Below are 26,045 nucleotides of genomic sequence, written 5' to 3' on the forward strand. Positions count from 1 at the left end.
TAAGTGGTGGGCTGTTTCTAGAACAAAACCACAAACCTACAAAGCTATGACCAGAACCACTTCCTCTTTAGCTGTTGCTTTGCAGCAGCACTGAAGTTCAGTAAAACTGCTTAAACACTCTGTCTCTGATACACTTCTTTTGGTTCTGTTTAATTGCATTCACTGTCAGCAGCTTTTCTCTGCACAAAGGGAATATCTTCATAATAATTGTGTAATTGGAGCTCTTCAGAAAATCAAAAACTATTGGTGTGATTAGATGGAAATACTGTTGGCTGGCCCCACCCCCTGCCATATTTCCTCTATTTGTGACATCACACCAACGCGCAGTTAAGTAGTCTCAGTCTAACAGTGCAACTTTACCAAATCCAGAAGACGAGTAGCACCACTACGCAATCTAACGGCACCAGAAGGACACCAAAGGACCTGTGAAGAGGTGAGTCTGTGGTGACTTACAAAGAACTTGTTTTTGCTGATGTGAGGATTTTGTCTTCTGAAACACTTACAATGTTCAGTGTTTTTCTTCCAGTCTGATCAGTGGACATGGAGACACAGTCTGGGTTTTGGTTCCTGACAGTGGGGCTTTTGGCGGTGCTGAACTCTGCTCTGGCCGAAGATAAATACGTTGTGGTTGGTGGTAACGTAGACCTGAGGCCTCCTTTCACTGGAGTTATCACCAACATCCTGTGGAAACACAATGGTAATCTGCTGGCAGAGTGGGCGAAGGGTGAAGCTGAGTTGACTTACTTCATCCCGTTTCAAGGCCACACAACCCTGGACATAACCAGTGGACGTTTGGAAGTCAGAAACATGACTATCGCTCACGAAGGTCTGTACACAGTGGACATCAACAACAAGCCCCAGGATCAGCGTTATGATGTTAAAGTGATAGAGGAAGTTCCCAAACCTTCCATATTGAGCAGACCACTGACATGTTCCTCTGCTTCTACCAACTGCACGCTGACCTGTGGTGAAGAAACTAAAAAGGCTGAACCTGTCACCTACAGCTGGAAGAGGGACAACGAGGAGTGGCAGCAGTCGATGAAGGACATGCTCATCATCAAGACTGAGATATCACATGTTAAAACATTCACCTGCCGGATGAAGAACCCAGTCAGTGAGAAAGAAAGTGAACCCAAAGACAATCCGTTGTTCTCAGAGGAACTTCCAATGCAGCTGGAAGTTTGGGAAGTTGTGTTGAGGGTCTCAGTACACGTGGCACTCTGGGGAACTGCTGGGTTCTTAGCATGGCGAAATCGAGACACTGTCAGAAAACTGATCGGTCCACGTCAACACAGAAATGATCATAATTCAGCTTAAAGTGGACAATCACCTGATTTCCTCATGAAGATTAAAGTAAGTCACCAGGCCAAGTGCCAGTTCCTAATAATGATTGATGATGATTAATGAATAAAAAAATCTGCTTAACAATCCTACAGTCATCTTTGTTTTTCATGCTCTGTATTGTTTTTTTTAGTGTATAACTGACGTTTTTACATCCACCATTTATTGGTGAGCAGCCACCTCAGTTTGATGTCTAATGCTGTCAAATTTAACATTAATATAGATAACATAACATGTCAGTCAGGAACAAATCCTTTATCTACTGTGTAGGAAAGTTTTGCAGTTTCTGGGACACAGTGGGACCAATACAAGTGTGGCATTTCATCCCCAACTGTGGGACCATTATGTTTATTTTCTCTGTTATCGAGGTCTTTGTGTCTGTTTTTGTATGTCCTTATGACAGTCAGTAAAGCTGGAAGAAGACTTTGTATCGCTCAACAAATCTGTAATCAAAAAGACACTTGTTTACATAGAAGAGGAAGAAACCTTGCACACAGTGTGTGTACGGTGAAGCAAGAGGTGTAATTATATGATGAATCGTGTAAAAAAAGTGCTAAACTTTCTGTTCATGGTCAAGGATATTGCATTAATATAAGAGAACAGCATACAGTAGCAAAGTTACAGTATGGACAATCAGGATGACGGAATTACAGATTGTAAACATATGAAGCGGATGGATCTGGAAAGACGTCGAGCAACTTCAGGTTTTTTACAAACAGACTGTTGGCTGGCCCCACCCCCTGCCATATTTCCTATATTTGTGACATCACACCAACGCAAAGTAAAGTAGACAGTCTGTATGCAACAGTGCAGCTATACCACATCGAGGATTACCACCACTACAGAATCTAAAGGCACCAGAAAAGAGGAAGAACATCAAAGGAGTGAGTCTGTAGACATAAAAAGGACTTATCATTTTTGCTGATTTGAGGATTACAGCCTCTGAATCAGTGTTTAGTTCTGTACTGATCAGTGGACATGGAGAAACACCCTGGGTTTTGGTCCCTGAAAGTGCAAATAACTAAGATGACCATTTTTTCCTGCCTTTCCCGCCTCTCTCTGTCACTATCCAAATAAAGTGAAATGCCAAAAAAAAACACCCTGTCAGCTTTACCTAACAGTTGAACTTTGTATCGAACATTTCATGTTGAGGAGGCTCGCTGAATAAGATGAAGTCTTGTCAGCACTCCAGCCACGAAGAGGGACTGTGATGTGCTTGGCAGTTAAATATGAAATAAAATATGAAAGCATTTCTTTTTTGTATGGCTTTTAAAACCGTGTTGTAGACGTTGTTCAGAGCTGACTTCCAGCTGCATCAGGTAGTCAAACCAACAACAATCATGTCATCTTGTTCTATGGCTTTTTCTGTTAGGGCACGGCAGGCGAGTGACAAATTTCACTGCAAGCGAAGCGAAGCATAGATTCAAATTCGCTCTGCCACTGGAAGAGAGTGTGTTCATTTTGAGCATGTGTGACTGTCCTCATTCTCATTTATCCATTGACCACTTTATTCCATTTTGTTTAGAATTGTGTTCCTAATTAACACTGACGAAGTTAATACAATATTATTAAATATTATTATTGAGATATTATAGAGAACTAATTAAATGCAGAATTTACTGTGTGTTTGTGAAGTACATAACAGTTCTCCACCAAATATAATTCAGTTTCCCTAAAACATTAGGGTTCAGAGTTCAACACAAGCTCTTATGAAGCTCAAAACTGTGATTGGTTGGAAACACTGTTGGCTGCCACAACCCCCTGCCATGTTCCCTCCATTTATGGCATCACACTAAGGGGCAAATCAGAATGACTTGTTCAAATAGTGGAATAACAGCGCATCAAAAAGTGAAACACTGAGGAGTATAACCACTACGGAATCTAACGGCACCAGAAGGACACCAAAGGAACTGTGAAGAGGTGAGTCTGTGGTGACTTACAAAGAACTTGTTTTTGCTGATGTGAAGATTTTGTCTTCTGAAACACTTACAATGTTCAGTGTTTTTCTTCCAGTCTGATCAGTGGACATGGAGAAACAGTCTGGGTTTTGGTTCCTGACAGTGGGGCTTTTGGCGGTGCTGAACTCTGCTCTGGCCGAAGATAAATACGTTGTGGTTGGTGGTAACGTAGACCTGAGGCCTCCTTTCACTGGAGTTATCACCGACATCCTGTGGAAACACAATGGTAATCTGCTGGCTGAGTGGGCGAAGGGTGAAGCTGAGTTGACTTACTTCATCCCGTTTCAAGGCCACACAACCCTGAACATAACCACTGGACGTTTGGAAGTCAGAAACATGACTTTCGCTCACCAAGGTCTGTACACAGTGGACATCAACAACAAGGTCCAGGATCAGCGTTATGATGTTAAAGTGATAGAGGAAGTTCCCAAACCTTTCATATTGAGCAGACCACTGACATGTTCCTCTGCTTCTACCAACTGCACGCTGACCTGTGGTGAAGAAACTAAAGAGGCTCAACCTGTCACCTACAGCTGGAAGAGGGACAACGAGGAGTGGCAGCAGTCGATGAAGGACGTGCTCATCATCAAGACTGAGATTTCACATGTTAAAACATTCACCTGCCGGATGAAGAACCCAGTCAGTGAGAAAGAAAGTGAACCCAAAGACAATCCGTTGTTCTAACCGAAGGAGCCTGATGACTCTTGGTGGGTTGTTTTGCCTCGTTTGTTTGACTTATCAGTTATACTCTGCAAGATACCTTTTAATAGTCTGATTATGAACTGGGTCTCTTGCCCAAAATTATAAACCCGATAGAGTGAAGTAGATGGGTTGATAAACGTATGATAAAGCAACAGCTCTGAGAACAGTTATGTAATTTTGTTTGCATTGTCAGTGTTTTTATTCTGCATCCACCTCGCTGATAAAATGCTGTCCTCAAACAACAAATAATAAAATCTGCTTACTGATCCCAGACTGTCATTGTCTTTGATACTCAGAATTTTGTGATGTATTTTCATTGTTATTTTAGTCCATTTTACAGTGTTAGGCCAGATGAGTCAGTACACTATTAACCAACTTACAAAATTGTAGGTATCAGTAATCGGAATGGGTGGGGGTTAAATCAAACATGGTCTGAAATAACCGGACATTGTTGACTTAAGCCTGGATCTCACTATTTACAGAACAGCCTCAGAATTGAGCTTCAGATGTTCAATGTTGGTGATCACAATAGTAAAAATCTCACCTGGTAAAGCTAAAATAACTTAACTAAATAACTATCTTTCTATCAAAACCAGCTTTAACTTTTTCAGCAATTTGAGCCACAGTAGCTCATCTATATAAATATATATACATAGACATATATGATGAAATACATGGGTGTGGTGGAAAGTAACTACATTCTGAAGTACTGTACATCTTTGACATCATTTGGTTCCATTTAAATGCTATCTTATACTGTATTTTATACTTAAAGATCCCCTACATGTATATATGTCTTTGTAAATGTGACATGTGTTAAAACATATATACAAATAGTCTGATTGGAACAATAATGTGTGTCTGATGGGTTATTTTCAGCAAAAGAAGTCTAATTTCCACATTAAATTGCTTAAAAAGTCATCTCCTCCTTCTATCTCATTAAAAGTTCCAGAATTTCTGAATATGCAAATGTTCATTTCTAAAGTTTTCCTGCTGGACACAAGATGTCTCCTCCTTCACTGTAAAGTCCATTCTCAGTGGATGTGCACTGGTGGCTTCATGTTTCTACATCACACTGTACAAGTTGATACTGGACCAGTAGAAAAGGACCTTTCATTTTAAGAGCAAGTTCTGTACTTTGACAATTTGAGCTTGCAGTTTCTTCATATTAAAAGAAAATACCGCTCTGGAGAAAATTAAGAGACCACTCCAAAACTTCTGACAATGACAACTGACAATGTTCCCCAACTCTGAGGATTGTTTTTTCCAGCAGGACAATGCTCCATGCCACACAGCCAGATCAATCAAGGTGGGGATGAAGGACCACCAGATCAAGACCCTGTCATGGCCAGCCCCATCTCCAGACCTGAACCCCATTGAAAACCTCTGGCATGTGATCAAGAGGAAGATGGATGATCACAAGCCATCAAACAAAGCAAGCTGCTTGAACTTTTGCGCCAGGAGTTGCATAAAATCCCCCAACAGCAATGTGAAAGACTGATGGAGAGCATGCCAAGAGGCATGAAAGCTGAGATTGAAAATCAGGGTTATTCTCTTCCACATTCACATTGTTTTATTTAAAAATGAGTACTAACTTGTTTTATTACTAACTTGTTTTCTTTTTTTCGAAGTCTGAAAACACTATCTTTTTTGCTATTTTGACCAGTTGTCATTTTCTGAATTTGGGAGAAATGCTGTCAGTAGTCTATAGAATAAAAGAAAAATGTTAATTTTACTCAAACACATACCTATAAATAGTAAAACCAGAGAAATTGATAATTTTTACATGTTGCGTTGCAACTTTTACCTCATCACGGCTGTGGTTATTTACGGGGTCAACGGGGTGAGGAATCCCGGATGCAGTTACACGGAGTGACCAGTAAACGTCGCTGTAAACTCTTCAGCGAATCAAAACACAGCGAGCGAGTTTAGGGGCATGACGTCATTGTTGGGGTATTTTCAAGATGGCGCTGGACTGTGGCTGGAATGCCGCCGCTGCAGCCAGACGCTGAGGGATTTAATTAATCTTCTGCTCGGCGGCGACGTAAACTTCGAAAGACGGAGTAAATATTATTGTTTTATACACCAGAAAATAACATGTTACATCCGGTGGGTGTCAGGTAACGCTGAAGTATCCCTGGCTAAAATGGTAGCCCCTTCCTCCAGGAACAACAAAACCTGCTGCTGCTGCTGCGGAGCTCGGCCGACGGGGCAGGACTCGTTGCAGGATTTTACGTCCGGGGCCGAGGCTCGCTTGGCGGACTGAGTGGTCATGGAAACCACGGAGGAGAACCGAGGGTCGTTTGCCGTCGACTTGAACGAGAACGAAGAAGGGAGAGGAGGAGGAGGGGGGGGAGGAGGAGGAGGGGGAAAAGCGGCTCTTAAATCTTACATCGCACTCAAAGACCACAGCGCAGCGCTGCTAGCCGGTGTCAGCGGGTGTCAGGAAGCTGGGAAGGGTCATATTTATGTGACCGGTAACGGGAGGAATGTAAACAGAGACGCGTCGGTACAGCCGCCCCCACACCAGAGGGAGATCATGTTGGATCTGGTCGCGGCGGAGAAGTACCTCCCCGGCCAGTTGACTGACAGCTGTGTGATTTCAGGGGTTTGCGGCGACCACGGCGGCCTGAACGGATTCACTGAGTCATTCAGTCAGGAGGAGCCGACAATGGTCGGGCTGGAAGAAGAAGGAGGAGGAGAAGGGGAAGGAGGAGGGCTCTGCCTCGCAGGAACCACAGCAGCTTCCTGTCCAGCTGTGATCCTGAATCGGGTTTCAGCAGAGACGAGCCGAGAGATGCGGCAGCACCCTGCGGGCAAGAGCGAAGGGGAAACTCCGGATTCTGGCGACGTTAGCCCGGGAGAAGAGTCGGCTGACGGCGGCGCAGTCACCGGCTGTAACAGGACTTCTCTCTCCCTCGATGGGCTGCAATGCACGGGGAAGCACCAGCCGAACTGTGCTTGCACCGCGACGGCCCCCTCCTGTCCAGATGTAAACATGCCCAACGGGGATGTTGACAGCCCAGGGTACGAGGCGGATTACTGTAAACAGACAGGGGTGTTTCCCACTCCGTTGCTGGGCCAGAGACTCGGTATATGCGACGTGGAAGGTGAGGAAGTGAAAGTAGCCAACGGTGGTTTACACATTGTCAACACCGCAAGTTCAACATGTGACTGGCCCGACTCGGACCCCGAAAGCAACACCGACATTCATTGCGACCTGGGTGCAGGGCAAGAAAACGGGGCCGGGTCGGGGTTTTGTCTGAGGAGCCAAAGCGACTGCAGCGGGACATTGGTCGCTCAGTGCCCGGGTAGGGATGCACCAGCTGCGGCAGAGCTCCCTCCCTTCCTCGGTCCCCCCACCCCGGTCCCGTCCAACGACCCCCCCGCCCTAGAATCAAGTGCCAAACTCCCCTCACCTAGCGGGAAGTGTGACAGCCCGCTGTCTGAACCCACCATCAGGGAGGATGAGGAGGATTTCAGTGACCTTAGTTTACCCATCAGGCCGCACAGTTTGAGAACTAACCCCAACCTCGCAGTGTCCCTCAGCTGTGATGCCACTCCGTTGTCCCCCAATGATGATGGGGGCTTTTATTTTGGAGACGAGGGGTATGAAGAGGACTTTCGGAACGTAATGGAAGCGGGTCGCAGGCAGAGCGCACCGGACAAGTTGCCAGACCTGACCGAACACACAGACAGCTCGGACCCCAAGCTGATGCCAAAGAGGTTCGGCATCGCTGATTTCTTCACCAGGTAAAATGAAGTGCTCTCTCTCTCTCTCTCTCTCTCTCTCTCTCTCTCTCTCTCTCTCTCTCTCTCACACAAACACACACACACACACAAACAGGCGGTGAGTGTGTCAACACACAATCCAGTGATGTGGTATGATATAAAAACCCAAAAGCCACGACTGCCAGCAAACCAAACAACCACCAACTCTATCCTTCTGCACAATATTGTAAAAATAAAATTAGTATCTTTCTCCATCTTCCCACCATTCCTGATTGTGATGTTGAAGAACCAACAGGAACACAGCTGAAAGGTAGAATCAGTGGTTGCTCGGTCACCTTCTGTCTGAAAATATACAAAGGCTGCATACCACACAGTGGAGCTGCAAGTCACTGTTATTTCCATGCCTTTCAGTTCATCTGTTAAGATCTCAAATAGCCCAAACACTTAAATGATTGATTGTATAATGATGGAGAGAAAAACTAAAGCAAGATCTTTGCCTCAAATACAGAGGTACAACACAGCGGGTGTTGCGATACAGCCCAGACACACACAGGTGTTTTGGTCGGTAAAGTTCTTTGCCACTGGAATCAAGAGCTGCGTTTGGTTTGAGCCGTTGCAGTGTGTGTAGCCTGGCCCGCTGACAGCTGCGGTCAGACCAGAACTGATGGAGAGGAAATAACATGTGCAAGGTTGCCTACCCAAGCCTCTGAGGCTAACTTGGCTAGCAGGCTAACAGCAGCAGCAGTAGTAAATATCAAATGCTGTGACTCCCTGTCCTCGCACTCACTGCTGCCACGCAGCTTGTCTCACACTCTGTGCTTGTTGTATTTCACCATAAACAAGGATATAAACAGTCAACACTTTCTGAAGGTCAGTTTAGTCCCACCCTCTGTAAAACTGGCTGGACATTGGAGTCTCCATATTCCACAGGTCAAAGTTCAACACAGGTGAACTGTGACTGGACTGGGCTTCAATGGAAGGAAATGAGAAATGGATCTGGTGCTTGGTATTGGTCAAAATATTTGATATCAGTAGCGGTACAGAAACCTTGACTTGGATACTAGTTCCTGGACTCTGCTTCTTTTGATACCAATTTTATAAAATCCATTTGAGCAAAGAGAATATGTAGTACACATTACAGTAAATGACTCCCTTTAAAGGAGGAAGCTGTTCAACCACACATTGCTTTAATACTTGAGATTATTGAAGCAATTTGGCCGGTGCCATAAAAGTATCCAAATTCGGTACCCAGCTCTCCGTGTACGTTACCTTGACCGGTGCCCGGATTAGTAAAATGTTGTTCACAGTCTTGTTCTTTGCTCCACAATATGCCCCATCTTCAGCTGGTCAGCCGTGTCGTGGGACCTGTTGACTTTGTTAAGTCCCTTCAGGCATGTTTTTTCCAACTCCCACCACATGTCCTTCCACCTCAACTTGTAACCTCCTCCATCTGGTCCGGATGCCATTAAATAAGCAGACCTCTGGTTGTAATGATGACCTGGCATTCGTTCGGCAGCTGGACTGCTTTTGCGAATGTGACAAATTGATTTTATTTGGAGATATTTGTGGTTTAACTCTTGCAGATGAGCCCCCTGTTTGGTCAGTGCTGCGTCCGTCCAACGAGAAAGATATCACAGTGATTCGAAGAGGAATAAATGACGATATAAAGAACTTATTCCTCATACCCCAGTGAAATCACAAATGTTTGTTCAGAGGCGTGATAGGTCATTTTTGAACAATTGTAAATGATTAATAAATTCTCAAAATTAATTCATTAATCAACTTACTGATTCATCGACTAATCATTTCCGCACTAGTATTACAAGCTGTGCCCTGCCGGTTAATGGGTGGTCTCTGTGACTGTAGTGCATACCTGCTTTCCTCACCTGCCTCTTCTTTTGTGACTGAGAGATGGAGAGAGAGAGTGGTTTCATCTGTTTTGGAAGGAGGGACAGAGACGTTAACATGCACTGTGAATTTTCCGCTCCTGTTAAAGGCAGCTGTACTTCAACAGAACGAGAGACAGAAACCAAGTCGGACACATTGTTGCATGCAAATATGTTCAGTGGCACACAGTGTTGTTTGATAAATGACCTCCGTGACTGTGTAGATGGATACATGGAGTTTAGTGAGTAAACAAGAAATGGTGAGAAAAATTCAAAGAGTAACGAAAGCATCGGTGGGAATTACTGAATTTCAAAAAATCGTCAAAAAAGTGCAGAAATCTTCCAGACTACCCCACAGCACAGGTTTACAAAAACTCAACGTAAGTGCAAAGAGCGAGCAGTTCAATTGAAACGTGATCTTCCCCTCTCATACTGTTTCATTTAAAGGAAATCAATAGCGACCTGAAGAGGTAAAACTATCCAGTATTTCACATTAATAAAATAAGAAAAGTAAAAAATAAATGCAATTTTGTATATTTTCTGCCCTGGTTTTATCTCATGAGATAGAAACCAATAGTGGCATCAGCATGTGGTTCTGGGGGTCCTGATCGACAGATCTAAAACACCAGTTGATATATACTGTGGCCAGTTATACTTTCATTTATGAATGAAACATTAGCAACTGCTCAATTTGTCTTGATTATTGCCAGTAGGCCCAAAATGAGTGTGTTCCAACTAGGGCTGGGCGATATGGCTTAAAAATAAAATCTCTGATTTTTTCACACCAAACCCGATTTACGATTTTAATCGTTTTTTTTGTAGACTGTTTTCTAGCGGGTGTTTGTGGGCTGCGGTCCTGTATATCACGCAGAGAGCAACATTTGTCCCACTCGGCTGCATGCCTCTGCTTGAGGTGCTGGAATAAATTGGTCGTCCTGCTACCTTTGGTTGCAACAGCTTTCAAACAAACTTTGCAGCGGGTCGCTGTTTGTTCGCTGTCGGACGCCACAAAACCAAACCAGTTCCAAACAACCGACGACACTGTGCCTTTTTTGGGGATGAGCTCATCCTGGCTTGCTGCCATGTTGTGTTTATCTGTGGAGAGGCGGGGGGGAGGGGTCAGTGCACTCTGACCTAGGGGAGCCCAAAGGGAGCGCCGGTGTTGTGGAAGTTCAAGAGAAAACCGATTTTACCTAAAAATAAATCGTGTTTAACTACAATTTCGAATTAATCGATAAAATCGATTTATCGCCCAGCCCTAGGGACAACATTTAAATGTGACTTTACAATCAGAGCTCCTTTCCATCTGCACACTAAAACAAGTTATCCAGATCAAATGCAACGGAGAAAAGAGATTTAAACGAAACAAAAAGGTGGGATCACCTTCCTTTAGGAAACACTTTATTGAGGTTTCTTATATGCACAGACCAACTGAAGTGCACATGGAGCTGCAACGCTGCATGAGCACCGAGGTTGAAAGTGTATTCCTGAAATCTGTCTGCATGTTACATTACAACCACGGCTTACTTCCATCTTTTCATCTGCACATTTGTTGATTTGTGCTCATCAGAAACTTCAATAAACAAGCTGTTATATGTTGTTTGACATTTAGAAACTGATCTGATTCCTCCCACAGGAATCTAATTGTGTTAATTTAGTTATTTTTAATCCCTCACACAGGGAATGGAAACAAGTTTCTCATATCCAAAATTGGTAATAACCAGATACATGCATATTTTACAAACGTGTGTCTGAACCTCCAGAACCTTCCTCTTGGTTTCTACATCTCCAAATAGATATGGACAGGGATCAGTTTCTGTTATAATAGAGAGATTACAGAGGATGTTAGCGGGGCATGTTGGCCATTTGACATACTGTATATCTGTGTCTTTGTATAGAATCTCAGAGCTGCAGTCTGGGGCCTATAGCTGTGCAATGGCTTGCATGTTAATTGTGCCCCAGTTATGTATAGATGCAGTAAGTGATACAGCAGGGCTCAGTGAGCATTGACTCAGTGCAGCCTCTTTCCTCAGGGCTTAGCCCACATTCACTGCTCCGTCTGCTCTTCTGCTTTCTATTTCTGAAGCTGATTCAACCATCAGGCCGATTCATCGCACCATTTAACCTCTGCACTGCTTCCCTCAGAGATGAGGGCACTGAGACTAAGAGCACATTTTCTCAGTTCCTGAAAAGTTGACATTTTAGGCATGTCCAGGGTTTCCCGCAGGAAATGTGTTAGTCAAGGTGGTCGACCGTCAGACCGGGGTGGGGGGTGGGGATTTGCTTGCCATCAGACCGGGGGGGGGCGGATGGTGAGGTAGGCCTCCGAAGAAGGCCACAATTTGTGGTTGCTTTTTTCTGTCCATTTGGCTGTGTGCAATGCGAGAGAAAATCACGTGCAATCATCAAACGTATAGCTATAAGACAACCACGTGTAAAGGCAACACGGTTTGGAATGAAAGGGAGAAAACAGGATAGTAACATGGCGGATATCGCTCATATTGCTCATATCATCCTACTTTTTTTTTTTTTGACGACGTAGTCAAGGCGGAAGGTGTGTGTTGCTAAGGCGGCCGCCTTAGCTGCAAAGTGCTGCGGGAAACCCTGATGTCACAATCACACGGTCTTTTTCACAACTGGTTTGAACAACCACACAACAAATAGATTGTAATTACATCTGTAAAAGGGTTGGACTCATTAATCAGCATTTACAGTATTTGATATTGCACTGGAGAGAAGAGTTAATGGTAAAGAAGTATTGATTTGTAAGACATTAACGTCATATACAGATATTTCCTTTTCTTCAAACAATGCACTATCCTAAAACAAATGAGTAAAGGGTGTTTTACTCAGCTACAGCCATTAACTCATAATGTACAAAATCTGAATGAAACAAAGAACCACAAAGATAAAAACAGTTTTAGTAGTGAGTATAATACAGAAAAGGCCATCATAAAAACTAAAGCTACTTATTAATGCCTAAAGTTATTTTAATGCTATTAGTTCTCATACTGCTATTATATATAATACCTTAACCTCCTTATCAAAACATTGTTTTCCAAACTGTGCTCGTCCTAGCCAAAACACTTAACAGCACTGTTCTAGAAATCTACAGCTGGCAGTGTCATCTGGCTCATAGCTGAGCAAAAACAAGTTTTAGGATATAGTAGAATATCTCTGGTGCTCAGACTGACACCACGAAGCACATGGAGCCTTTTCAGAAATCACAGGAGAGCCGGGCAGGTTGGTTGAGGAGATCAAAGCGGCAGCCTGGAGGCAGACAGGTCGACTGATGACTGAAGGGCTGTTTGTTCAAACCTTCGAAACTGCAGGTTGGATAGTTCAGACTGCTTTTACAGCTCTTATCCCTGCTGCCAAGGCCAAAAGCCCAAAACGGTACGATATAGATACACTTGAGTGTCACGACACTTGATTCTCAAAAACACGATTGATTTTTTTTCTGTGTTTAAACTCCAAACAGCTAGATAGCAGTGTTGTTAACATAAACTGAGGTCTCTAAACTGAGGCCAGTCTCTAAACACTCAATAGAAACTCAGGCCTTTCTCCCAGCTTTTGTTTAATTAGAGTTGAAAAACAGCATTGCAGAACCAATCCAAAGTCTTGAGGGCGGTGACTTGTTTTAAAACGCTCTCTCCGTGTTAAAAAGTGATTTACTATATCCCCAGTTTGTTTCACTACTGAGGAGAAATGGGGAAGAGCATTGTTTCAGGTGAGGTGTGTCCTTGACGGAAGGGGCGTACATTCAAGCAACTGCTTTGCATTTAGAAACACTCAGACTACAGGAACTGTGATAAATACAAATGCAGATGACACTGTTGTGGTTGCAGAAAATAGTAACCTTTTTACTCAGATTTTAAGCATATGGTGGGGTGTAGGGATGCACCGATCCACATTTTTTCACTTCTGATCCGATACCTGAATTTGGATATCAGCCGATACTGATACTATTCCGATACCAGAGCTCTGTTTTCTTTAATATTATTATTATTTATTGTTGATTTTATATGAGATAATATGAATAAACTCCTCAACGGGTTGGTGTTTGCTGTATGTCCCGAAGGATTGGGTATTATAAGGTGGAAGTGAAACAAATCCTTTTAACAGGAAAATCCATTCTGAAAACAAATGCAACGGGGTTCAAATTGATTGTCATGTCAATATTTATTAAATTCCCCAAATGTCAAATATTTGAGTCTTGAAATATAAGAAAAGTGCAGTAACTGTAAACATCTAACACACGCTCGCGCACACACAAACACACGCACGCACGCACACACACACACACACACACACACACACACTTGGTCCCTTTAGCTTTCACGTTGTCTGCCTGGAGTTTACCTTGTTTTTGGAATGACTCCAGAAGTGATTCCTGACAGCTCGCCTAAAAAATCCTTGTGCTGTTTCGTGTGGTGCTTTTTTAAAATGTTTGATCGTAGTGTTGTACGCGTCTCTGAATTACGGCTTTGCAAACATTGCATTTTGCTGTCTTGCTCTGCGGTGTTTCCAGTGTAAAGTATTTCCATACAGCGGACATGTTGGCTAGCCACAATGCTGCTCAATGCTATCCAGCTAGCTGGCTGCAAACTGCGGAATGGATTTCCTGAGTGTCTCATTGAGCCGCGCCTCCGTTCAGGAAATCCATTCCACAGTTTGCAGCCAGCTAGCAGACTGGCCGGCAGGAATCAACTGTGGAGTCATTTCAGCAGACAACATTAAAGCGCAGACATGGCTCATGGATATCGGAAATCTGCGCAGGTTGGATCGGGAAATTCCGATACGTCAATTACGCTGGTATCGGTCCCGATACCGATACGGGATCGGATCGGCCCCATCCCTAGTGGGGTGTTCTTCATACTCTAAGTTGTTTTTTCAGAGCCAGCGGTAGTAACGTACTGTGAGTTGAGCTGTTCTCATTGGCTAGTTTCAAGCCTAAAGACCTGAAACTAGTGATTGAGACTATAAACTCATTAGCAAACTGTGTATTGAGCTAATAAATCCAATGAGAAGTAGGGTCATTTCTCATTTCTAAGACTTCATCTTATTACATAGAATGCATGTTTCACACACTTCTGCATTGGTTTCACATTCCAGACGCGGAAGCTCTGTCCACTATACATTCTGAATCTTAACTCCTGATGCTGTTGTAGCACCAGATTCTTACCAATACAAAGCTACTGTGTAACAGACAGATGACAAGAAGCCCAGAAATAAAGAACATTTCCATTTTCCATGCTAGTCTTTAGCTCAAAATATGAGATTATTAGAAGTGAAAAGAATTTTAAAATGTTTAAGTGTAAGCATGACCTCTAGTGGAACAGCTGTACCTGGCTGAGAAGTTGCCACTCTTGGCTTACTGCTAAGGTGGTGTGAATCTGGGATTTCCAGTGTTAAACTGTTTTTGTGTTTGTGGATGACACAGGGTCAGATCCAGTACTTATTTCAGTTGTATATTTATTCAGTACTATACTGCTTCCAGACTTAATTACTGAATTTATGCTTAAATCTTTGATTTCTTAAGTGATTAGTTTTCAAATAGTGTCAAATTGTTTCTTCTTGACGGCTGTTGGTTGTTGAAATTAAGGAGGAGGACATCATCTTCCTGTACCAGAGCCAGGTAAATGGCAACCAGTGGGGATGAGCTTCAGCGATCAGCATCAGATTTGTCCTTGGTAATGATTATCTATGATAGCTTGTATTGTGTTTTGTATTGTTTACTAGGGGAGGGTTCAGTTTTTCATGTTCAGTTACTAACTGCACTAAATGGCGATGATGTCTTCATCCAGTGTGACTTAGACTGAGTTCAAAGCAATTTAATTAGCAAGCAATTTAAATATTTGATCAGCAGCAGTGCTAAATAGTAAAGTGAGTTGCACTGCACCCTGCCAGCATTCCTGTAAAAGACTACCAGGAAGTGAAAGAGGAGTAAAGGTTGAGCACTTTCTGTCCTGCAAATTCCAGCAGACACCAGTGCAGTTCAGACCCAGAGGGGTTCTTTTTTCAATTTGATTACCATGCAGTAAAATCCTGTCTGGCAGGTGTAGGAAAACTTCTGTTTGCTAAATCTCAGTCTGTGTCGGGCTTGGTTTTGGTTTGGACGCGGGCCGCAGCAGCTGGCTTGAATGTCACAGCGTCTCAGAGGAAATCCAGACAGATGGAGAGGAACGCTGAGGAGAAAACAGCCCTGCTGGGAAACCTCCACGCTGGCTGTTTGGTTCACAGTGCTGAGAGCAGAGAAGATAAAATCCACTCAAAATGAATACAATCAGGAATGGTACTTTATAGAAAATACAACTATTAGCCTATAGCATAAGGTTCAGTTTATCTAGCCTTAGAATCATAGAAATAATAATAATAACAATAATAATAATAATAATAATAATAATAATAATAATAATAATCCCATCCTAATCAACTTCCATTATACTTCCAGAACAGTTTCAGCTGTATCTGTACTGAGATTCTTACTGGTGTCTGGTGTTATCTGTAGGGGTAGTTTAAGTAGTTAAATTGCTCTAAAAAACAATGAATTAAAATTGAATACTTTTGCATGAAACAATAACATCACATTGCCTAGCATAGCAGTTTGTCACTAAATCTGAATTTTGGCTTTAGTACAAGGTTTGTTTTAAAAGAAAACTTGACTTTTTTATAATATAATGGCAAACGGATAAAGAATATCAGAGCAGATAGGCCAAAAATAAAAAAAACTTGAACTCCTGTCGAGAGACTTAACCATCACGAAATGGCAATTTGCTGCCGTTTTAAGCTATCAGCTGTCACTTGATGGTCTATAAATGCACTTATAAAACCCATCAGCAGCATCTCTTTCCAAATGTTATGACCAAAACCAAAACAGCTGCTCGTTCAGCATTTCCTTTTGTTCATTAACATACACACACTTAAATTAGCTCTAATCACCTCCGTTATTAATTATTAACACACACACATCCTGTTCATTCCACTTTGGGAATTAGGTTAGATCCTATCACACACACCCCTAACCCCGAACACACACACACGCTCACACTGTATTTGTTACTTTGCATTTATGGCTTCTCTCTCCATCACAATGTAATGCCTTTTAGATTTGCAGCTACAGGTGTGCTGTTCAGGTGTCTGACACCGCCGGGAGAACAAGGCTGCTTCTCATCTAAGGAACAGGCTTGATGTAGCCGACATACAAAGGAAAACATTGTGTTTTATTTTTCTCATGCTGTATGAATAGTGACAAGCAGCACTGGTAGCAGCCCTTGTTCTACTTTCCGAATGGCAGGTACATTTATTTAGTGTATTTGAGCATTTCAGCTCAAATACATGACCCACATTTGTCTGATACTATAGTAGGTTCAGTGTCCATTCAGTATCCTCTGAATTTTTCTACTTTCTGTCTGTGACCTTCAGGCTACCCACTACTGCACCAAAAAGTCTAATGTGACGTAGAGTAGGACTAATTTGATTTAAACAGCAGCTCCTACCAGGTGGCAGAGCCAGACCAAATGGGCAGGACATGTAGAAAGTAACTTCCTCTTTTCTGTTTCTAGTATGTTTTTTTTTAACTTGTTGCACAACAACTACAAGTGAAAAAGAAGATGTAGCTGACATTTTTCACAGCTGCATCCCTTTATGTTCAGTTTCCTGTAGGGCTGTAACAATGCACTCAACTCACCATTTTGAATCGTGATACTGGGTTTATGGTACAATTTGTTTTAACAAAATGAGATTCAATACAAATTATCTACGATAAAATCTACAAAATGTATTTTCTCTTATATTTTCTTCATCAAATTATAGAATGCTTTTTTATTTCTGAGGTAGGGTATAAATTGTGCAAAACAATGCATATTTCCTTTTGGGAAGTGACACTGAACTCTTTGCACCTTGATACCACAACTGATATCATGATTTTTTTTTATCATACCGATTTTAATCTTCACATATTTGTATTACAATTGAACTAATGTATCTTTACATTCCTAGTGTTCTGTGATGTACAGTACTTAAATCTATACAGGGCTCAACAGTAAGGATTGCCTGCTTCTGCATCTAGCAGCTCACTTTCCTGATAAAAGAGAATTAAGCATTTTTTTGATGGAAGTAGCTAAGGAGTGAACTGTCTTGCTTTCCTCTCACTTCTGTTGGGTAGCGTTAGAAGATGTGTCTGTGAAACTCCAACTGTGTATTATCTTATATTATTATATTGCCACAAGTTTGTGAGCAAGGCAGATAAAAGGCACGTCAAGTTTCCAACAAACGGTGCTGGAGTTCTGTAACAGGAGCCAACAGTAAAAAGGAACTTTGGGCAAGTAGATTTCTCACCTACTTGCCAGACATGGAAAAAAACCATAAATGTTGAACCGTGCTATAGATTTTGAATCTTGAATGAATCGAGCTTAAAATTAAAACGTGCAATATGTTCTAATAGATTAAATTACTACAAACAGTAGGTTGTAAAGTGACAGACATAGCACATTCACATTCAAATGAAAATACTTTCCTAAACACTTAGTGATACCAAGACGTCCATTTGTTGGTCTTTGAAAGGAAGCGTTTGTTTCTGACACTGGATTCTCACACACAAACACTTCAGAGTGAAGAAACTTGAGCCCGCAGAGTGGAGAGGAATAATATTTGCCTGGCTGTCTACCAGAGTGTGTGTGTGTGTGTGTGTGTGTGTGTGTGTGTGTGTGTGTGTGTGTGTGTGTGTGTGTGTGTGTGTGTGTGTGTGTGTGTGTGTGTGTGTGTGTGTGTGTGTGTGTGTGTGTGTGTGTGTGTGTGTGTGTGTGTGTGTGTGTGTTTGCTCTCTCGCTCTTATTCTCCTTCGCAGCTCCACTTTTTCTAAATTTCTCCAGTTCCTCTCCCTCCTTCCCTCTTTCTCTTCCCACCAACCGACCAGCAGAGTCTTCCACTGAAACAAATAAAACTGTTGATCTGGCAGCTTTTTTTCTCCAGCATCCCTTCAGAAACTGCTGCAACTGCACGACTGTGGTCAGAATGATGATGAGGATTAATTCTCACCGTATTACGTCTTCACTATTTATAACGGCACTTCTTCCTTCATTTGTTGAGGAACTGAATAGTTTTTCTGGAGCTTTGGAGTCTGACGTCAACAGTTTTATGTTTTAGAGGCTGGTGGAGTAATAATGAAATACTCTGATTATAATGTTCACCATTTCTGAAAATGAATGCCAGATGGAAATTGAAAGGATGTCTGACTGAGCAAAAAAGAGCATTTACAAAAGTTAATAACTAGAGTAACAAATATTATCGGTCTTATTCTAAAGGTCTTGATTCGGTAAAACAGGCCAGTAATGCTTTATTTTACATCCATAATATGTTCCTAATAATTGCATAGGACATTTTTTTTTGTAATTCGAAATTAGTTATAAGAAAATATAGATGTAACTAAAGGTTCACCTACTAACTTTTTCTGAGGCTTTCAACCACATCCCACAGTTCCTTTCAGTGGATAGAATTTGCTCAGTTTTCATGGAAATAGCATTGCTTTTATTTTTTTTTCATGGTTTGTGTCTTTTCAATGTAGACTAGCCTAGCACATAGCATATCTAAGTACAGGAAAGAGAAAAGTTGTTTCTGACCGAGGCTTTTATTGGAGCACAGAGGAAAAAATGGGCAGTGTCCATTTACCCTATCACCATTACTAAATTACATGCCTTCAGGGAGCCTCCCTAAAAACGAGTGTCAGTTCCTTTCAAGGAAGACAATAGCAGACTATGTGACCCATAAAAAACCAACAGGCTTTCAATGCATCAGCATAAACATTAGGTTGATTTAAAAGAAGAAAGGAACACTGGTGAATGTTTACAGTGATTCAGTACATTTTTATGTAATTTTTAATGTATAAATTATGTACTGACAGCTTTAACCTACAGGACCTGTGTGTAGGATTTATGGGCTTCTAGCAGTGAAATTGCAGATCACAACCATTTAATCTGGTTTAATCTGAAAGTTTTGCGCTCGATGCTGTTAAAGAGACACATTTGGATTTTTCTTTTATGTTTGGATTTGTGGCTCTGTGCTCCTGTGTGGAGACGGTTTCCTGCAGCGATCATATCACCCACATCGGCTTTAAATTTGAACAAATGGGGAGAATGTGCAACATTCTGCAGCACACACACACGCGTTGTGATTTAAGGCTGATTAGACATTCAGGTTTTTGGGTAAACATTTTGTCCAGTGAGGCTTTAAAGGAAATATGAGAAAAGATATGTTATATTTATGGGATACAATAAAATACTGTGCAGATACACCCACTTCATTGCTTCCAGCTCTCTTTAAATTAGAGAATTTAGTATTGCTAAAGTTTGGTATGAACCGTTGAGCAGTAATAATGATTAAACCCATTCTTTCTGTCTCTCTTTCAGGAGCCTGTTTTCTAGGAAATCCAAAGAGCCCAAGGCGCTGTCCCATAATGCAACGGGGTGGCGACTGTTTGGCAAGACAGCAGCCAGAGAGGGCGATCCAACTAAAGACCCTGCCTCCACATTGTCCACGCAACAGGTTGGCTCTTTAAACACACACACTGACATAATAACCATCATCCTGGGAACGTTTTCAGGGTGTTAGTTGGTGAAAGTCTGAATGGAGTAGTGAAGTTGGAGGAGTCATTTCTGATGTTGGTTGGACTTTATCTGGTTCTTTGAAAATAAGTCAAAGGAACAAGACTGTGGACGTAAAAGGATAGAAGTTACACACAACTCACAAGGTGCATTTTAGTAGTTACAATATGTCCAACTTTAAAGTACAAGGCACAGAGTTGCACCGCTTATCAATGTTACAATTGGCAATCAAATAAAGCAAGAGGCGGACTTTAGTAGCACTTAATTCCGGTTTGGATGCAGTTTACTATACCTTCAAAGGTCCACTTGAATCCACTTTTTTCAGCGATCATATATGAATGGTTGAGCATGCAGCTCTGTATGTAAATGTACATGTTAATCTTTTTTCTAGTTTTATGACTGAATATCTTTGTGTTTTGGAGTTCAAGACATCAACATTTAGAGCTTGGATCTTTAATTTTTAAGAAATAATTAAGAGATCAGCCAATAAATCCAAAGATCGTTTATTGCAGCCCAAGAGTAAATCATATCAAAGAACACACGGAGCATTTGCGTTTGAGTAAATCTTTTTATATACAGTTGAATATTAAGTCCAGATGCTTCATCATGTTCCAGTGTGACGTCCTCACTGTTTATCCGACTAAAGAAGTTGAACCCTACAAACACAGTGAAGTGCAGCGTGATGATGTGTTTGCTAGCCCGATGCTCCAGAGGCCAATACTGTTAGCCTGCGTCTGTTTACAACATGGTGGCTGAAATAAGACTGTAAAATGGATTTACTGCCTGTGCGTGTGTGTGTGTGTGTGTGTGTGTGTGTGTGTGTGTGTGTATGTGGTCGCTAGGCAACTTCCACACACTGCCTGCAGCTGAGATGCAGATTATTACCCCCTCGCCCTCCCATCCCACTCCAAAAACACACACACACACACACACACACACACACACACACACACACACACACACACACACACAGATGCAATTCACCCCTCTATCCCCCACTTGCTGCGTTGTAGAAGGCCTTGCCAGCAATGATACACACACACACACACCACACACACACACACACACACACACACACACACACACACACACACACACACACACACACACACACAGCTGTTCCTCTCCTGTCCTTTAGAGCAGGTGGTATCCTGGACAAACACACACACACACACAGCAGCAGCTTCCTACTCTCTGGGTGAATTTAATTAGATGAGGTCTGGTTTTCACATGAGACAAACGCTGAAAAGCAGCTGTCTCACACACCGAACAATCGTCAGTTTAATCATCCATCAGCTGGAGGACACAATCCCATCTGTTGAAGTACCCTTGAGCAAGAACCCAAATCCAGACTATCCTTGTTCCAGCTCCAGGGTAGACCTCTGACCTTGTTGTGTACTATGAAGGCCATCAGACAGCCATTGGCCTTTGCGCCCGCTTTGCTCACATGACGGCAGCCAGAGTCAGATGATTCATCAGGAAAGGAGCCGGCCAGATGTGGTTTGGCTTCAGTTGGTTGACACGTCAGACACAAAATTGAGAAGGAGGAGGAGGAGGAGGAGAAGGAGGAGGAGGAGGAGAAGGAGGAGGAGGGGGAGGACTTCATTCAAAATGTTTCCTTTGAATTCAGGTTGTGCAGCAACGCAGTTAGCTCAGAGGGACAACCAGGGATTAGTTGCCAAAATAATAATCCTGCTGTTCATGTGTAGTCATTCTCATCAGCCTCCATCATTTGAGGAGTATCATTTCTGTAGTTTGCACACATTTTTCATCTTTTGTCTACTCCAGATCCTGTCCTAGATGTGATCTACTCTATAGCCAAAAGTCAGTGGACGCCCCTGTCAACATACTTTTGTCTTTGTCTATATTTGGCCTGAGGTAGGGGTTGTAACATCTGTGGAAAACCTATCCAAACCCAATGTGCATAAATTAGTTAAAAAAAGAAAAGATAATAGGTTACATTCTAAACTCGCCGTCGACCCTAACAGAATTTAAAAATAGAGAGAACACACTCACTGGCCGCAGCTCTGCAATTAACGAACAGATTTTTCTCTTATGGTGACAAATATGTACCACACGATCAGAGCTGATAAAGATCCTGCTTGATCCACTCAGATACTAACATTCATAGTTTGGTCTACGCCTCATAGTTCCTATAAAGGGAAAAATGAACGCAACAGCATGCAATGATATTTTAGACAACCGTGTTTCCTGTTTCAACGAGTCGATACCCCCGTGCACAAAGCCAGCTCCATAGAGAAATGGTTTTCCTAGTTTGGTGTGGAAGAACTTGACTGGCCACAGGGTCCTTAGTGAACTTTCTCTTTGGCTCATCTGCAGTTGAATGGAGAAAATTAATGAAACATTTAATGCATCATTTGACTAAAATAATTTCCTAAAGTTTAGAGGCTTTCTTTTTTTTTTGAGCATCATAGTTTAGCCAGGATCTTGGTCCTCATCTTGCAAAAACGCAGTCCTCTGTGACTTTTCTCTTCATGTTTTCGTTATGGTGGTTTAACACCGGGAACGTGTCGCCACATCTCTAATTATATGTAACACAGATGTTTCTTAGGGCAAAAATATAAGCGGACATTGTGTAGAAAGGGCCAAATGGTAGTTATCTTCTTTGATTTAATTTGCTCATGTCACGATACGTACGGTGGACAGTGAGGACCACATTAGTCCCAGCCAGTACACATAAAAAACACTGCGATGTAAACCTGGCTGTGATTCCAGATTATTTACCATCCACCTGTACCCACTTTTGGTGTTAATTTGACCTCAACCCCATCCAACACCTTTGGTATGAACCTGAAGGCCTCATGAGAGTCGGACCTCGCTGATGCTCTGACTCAGGCTGTTTGAGGGGGAGGGGCTGAAAACTAAAAAGGGCTTAGAAACAGCATAGTCAGGGTTAAACTAGAAATATTATAAGTATGTTATATACTTTATATTATACTTGATCTTATAGAAGTAGTAATGTTTCCATTTGCCTTCCACAATGTGCCATCAGCACAATCACAATATTTCCCCTCGTGCTCTGTAAATGATACAGAGCAGCTTTCATGGCATAGCTTACTTGGAAATCACTGGATCAGTCACATGATTTTATACATATGACTTTCACTTCATAGACAAACTGGTGACAGAGCACCAACTCTTCAGAGTCAGAGGGGGAACTCCGTCTCCCTCTGCTGGTGATGCTCAGAAATCAGTTTATAAAAGGCTTGTTGTCTTGTTGACCCACAGCTGCCCTGCTCCTATGAATGAACTATTGATTGTGCAGGCTCTTCACACGCAGACACACCACACACCCACACACACACACACACACACACACACACACACACACACACACACACACACACACACACACACACACACACACACACACGGATGGACACAATCATTGACATTTATTCAGCAGCCGAGATACGCCACATGAACATGCACTCATCCACTCGGAAACAAATCACACCACAAATGTGCTTGGTAGCTTTGTCGGTTCGTTTGAGTGCACATACACACACGTACGTACACACACATACACACAGTCTCCCACAGAAGGAGATTTATTCAGACTCAGTGATTCTTTCAGCAGAGCCTTTCCTCCAACACACCAACATCTCTCTGTGCCGAAGCTGATGAACAATTGCTCTGTTTATCTCTGTGTGTGTGTGTGTGTGTGTGTGTGTAGGCCTGTTGTATAGCTGTTTGTAGATTGTGGTCTGATATAACTTCTCTATTGTTAGTATTTACATCACACATAAACATTTTGTGACAAAGATATGTTGGAAATACATTTTATAGGAAAATGTTTGAACACAGATGACAGTTGCAGTTAGATATAGTGTACAATATAGGGTATTCTAGAGAATTGATTATTCTGAAGAATTTAAATTATTTTAAATAGCTATGGATCAAAACATAAAACTTCAACAGGTTCCTCCTTGACCTTTAAGTAGCATGTTCCTCAGCAATTAGACTTTGCCCAACAGTCACAAACCTGTATGTGTTTAAAAAAAAAAAAATTCTGAGCGCTGTAAAGAGTTCTTGTCCATGTTGCCTTAAAAGTCAAGATTGCAACTTTCTTGACTTTGGAAACATCACAACAAGGTCCATGTGGTAGCTGTTATGGAATAAGTTCTTTTTTTACGCTCACAAAATATGGAAATTTGAACATCTACAATGCCATGACAACTGGGTAAACTCTTTCTGCTGGGGAAGATCATGTGGCACAAATAATGGACCTGTTGGTAAGTTAATTTAGTCTGGTCTCTCTGTAAAGCCAGAGAAGCTTACGAAACAGACGGGCTGGATTTCCGCTCTCTGTAATAGCTTTTTTCTTTGTTTAGTGTCCACATGAGGAGGAGGAGGAGGAGGAAGAGGAGGAGGAGAAGGACTCAGGTGTGTCCTCGTGTCCTCAGCTCCCCCCGGGCGCAGGGAGGAGGAAGAACCTGGAGTTTGAGCCACTTTCCACCACAGCTCTCATCCTGGAGGACCGGCCAGCGTGAGTACCAGACACTAAAATCCAGTCCCAGAAAATGTGGCTTACTTTGGGTTCATATTGATTTCGTATTCTACTGATACTATCTGCAGCAAGAACCTGAACTGACAAGATGCTTTTAACTGAAATCTCTTAGCAACAGTGAGCATCTGGCGAGAGCAATCACTGTCTCACACAGAGTCACTGTGTGTGGCCGAATACCTGACAGGAAGAACAGCACAAACTGACTGCCTGTCTGTCTGACTGACTGACTGACTGACTGACTGACTGTGTCACTGTTCTTCAGGAACCTACCCGCCAAGTCTCTGGAGGAAACCCAGAGACACAAAATGGAGTACGAGGAGATGGTGGCAGGAGCCAAGAGGAGAGGTATACACACACACACACACACACACACACACACAGAAAATCTCAAGAGCTAATTGTTACCACTTTGTAAAATGACCTCTTGACCTCACTGGTCTCAAAAGCCAGCAGAGATTTTTTTTGGCAAGAACATTTTTTACTGGTGGAAACATATTTCACACTGTTTGATGCCCAGCCATTTTCCTGCTTTGACTTGATTGGCTCAGACGGATATACAGTGGCCAGCAGGGACAAAGTTAGTCATCAAGAAGACTAAAGATAGATCTCTACCTCTCTCTCCCTCCCTCAGAGATGAAGGAAGCCCAGAGGAAGAAGCGTCAGATGAAGGAGAGACACAGACAGGAGGACAGCATCTCCAACGCCATGGTCATCTGGAACTCCGAGATCCTGCCACACTGGGACACCATGTACGTAACCACAGCTCTTTGTGTGTATGCCGTACATGCAGTGTGCAAGCTTGTTTGTGCAGCATGTTTATTTAACTCATTGTGCCTGTGTCTGTGTGTGTGCAGGAAGGGAACGAGGCGGGTCAGGGAACTCTGGTGGCAGGGACTTCCTCCCAGTGTCAGAGGAAGGGTGTGGAGCCTCGCCATCGGCAACGAGCTCAACATCACACCAGGTACAAACAGATACACACGTTAAATGTATTTGCTGCTGTGCGAAATGTTTCTTCCTTTCAACAAATGCATACTCCAACCAACAATGTAAATACTTCTTCCCCTGTGCCATAGAGCTCCATTGCCACAATGTTGCACTGGGTAACACGTTTCATCGTTACCATTACACACACACACCATCCTACTGCCCCAAATACTCACTAGAGCACTAAATGTGGATTAATCCGCCACTGAAAATAGTGCCTGATGCATGTTATTTCCTCCTGTTTACTTAACATTTGTTTTAAAATCTACAATGAGCAGCTGTTTTAGTAAGCTTCTTCAGTAGGACCCAA

At 42.4% G+C, this 26,045-nt stretch overlaps 2 protein-coding genes across 6 annotated transcripts in view; both read left to right on the top strand.

Moving 5' to 3' along the window:
- The first annotated feature begins 524 nt into the window (after positions 1-524).
- On the top strand, positions 525-4,267 carry LOC127373713 (SLAM family member 9-like). Of its 5 annotated transcripts, none has more exons than XM_051418442.1 (2): positions 525-645; positions 3,474-4,267. In XM_051418442.1, exons 1-2 carry the CDS (start codon positions 541-543, stop codon positions 3,981-3,983), a joined length of 615 nt encoding a protein of 204 aa, XP_051274402.1. In that variant the 5' UTR covers positions 525-540; the 3' UTR covers positions 3,984-4,267. The 5 variants fall into 5 exon arrangements, with proteins under 5 accessions (XP_051274402.1, XP_051274420.1, XP_051274411.1 ...); XM_051418460.1 differs by having other exon boundaries at positions 541-962; positions 3,791-4,267; XM_051418451.1 differs by having other exon boundaries at positions 541-826; positions 3,655-4,267.
- Positions 4,268-5,959: 1,692 nt separating this feature from the next.
- The window catches only part of tbc1d12a (TBC1 domain family, member 12a), a 28,853-nt gene continuing 8,767 nt past the window's right edge, over positions 5,960-26,045 (top strand). The window contains exons 1-6 of the mRNA XM_051418059.1: positions 5,960-7,754; positions 20,026-20,161; positions 24,576-24,730; positions 25,014-25,096; positions 25,383-25,500; positions 25,606-25,712. Of these exons, the coding sequence (XP_051274019.1) occupies positions 6,274-7,754; positions 20,026-20,161; positions 24,576-24,730; positions 25,014-25,096; positions 25,383-25,500; positions 25,606-25,712 (2,080 nt within the window). The 5' untranslated portion in view covers positions 5,960-6,273. The remainder of the gene's footprint in view (positions 7,755-20,025; positions 20,162-24,575; positions 24,731-25,013; positions 25,097-25,382; positions 25,501-25,605; positions 25,713-26,045) is intronic.

This window comes from Dicentrarchus labrax, unplaced genomic scaffold (assembly GCF_905237075.1).
Source record: "Dicentrarchus labrax unplaced genomic scaffold, dlabrax2021, whole genome shotgun sequence".
NCBI lineage: Eukaryota > Metazoa > Chordata > Actinopteri > Moronidae > Dicentrarchus > Dicentrarchus labrax.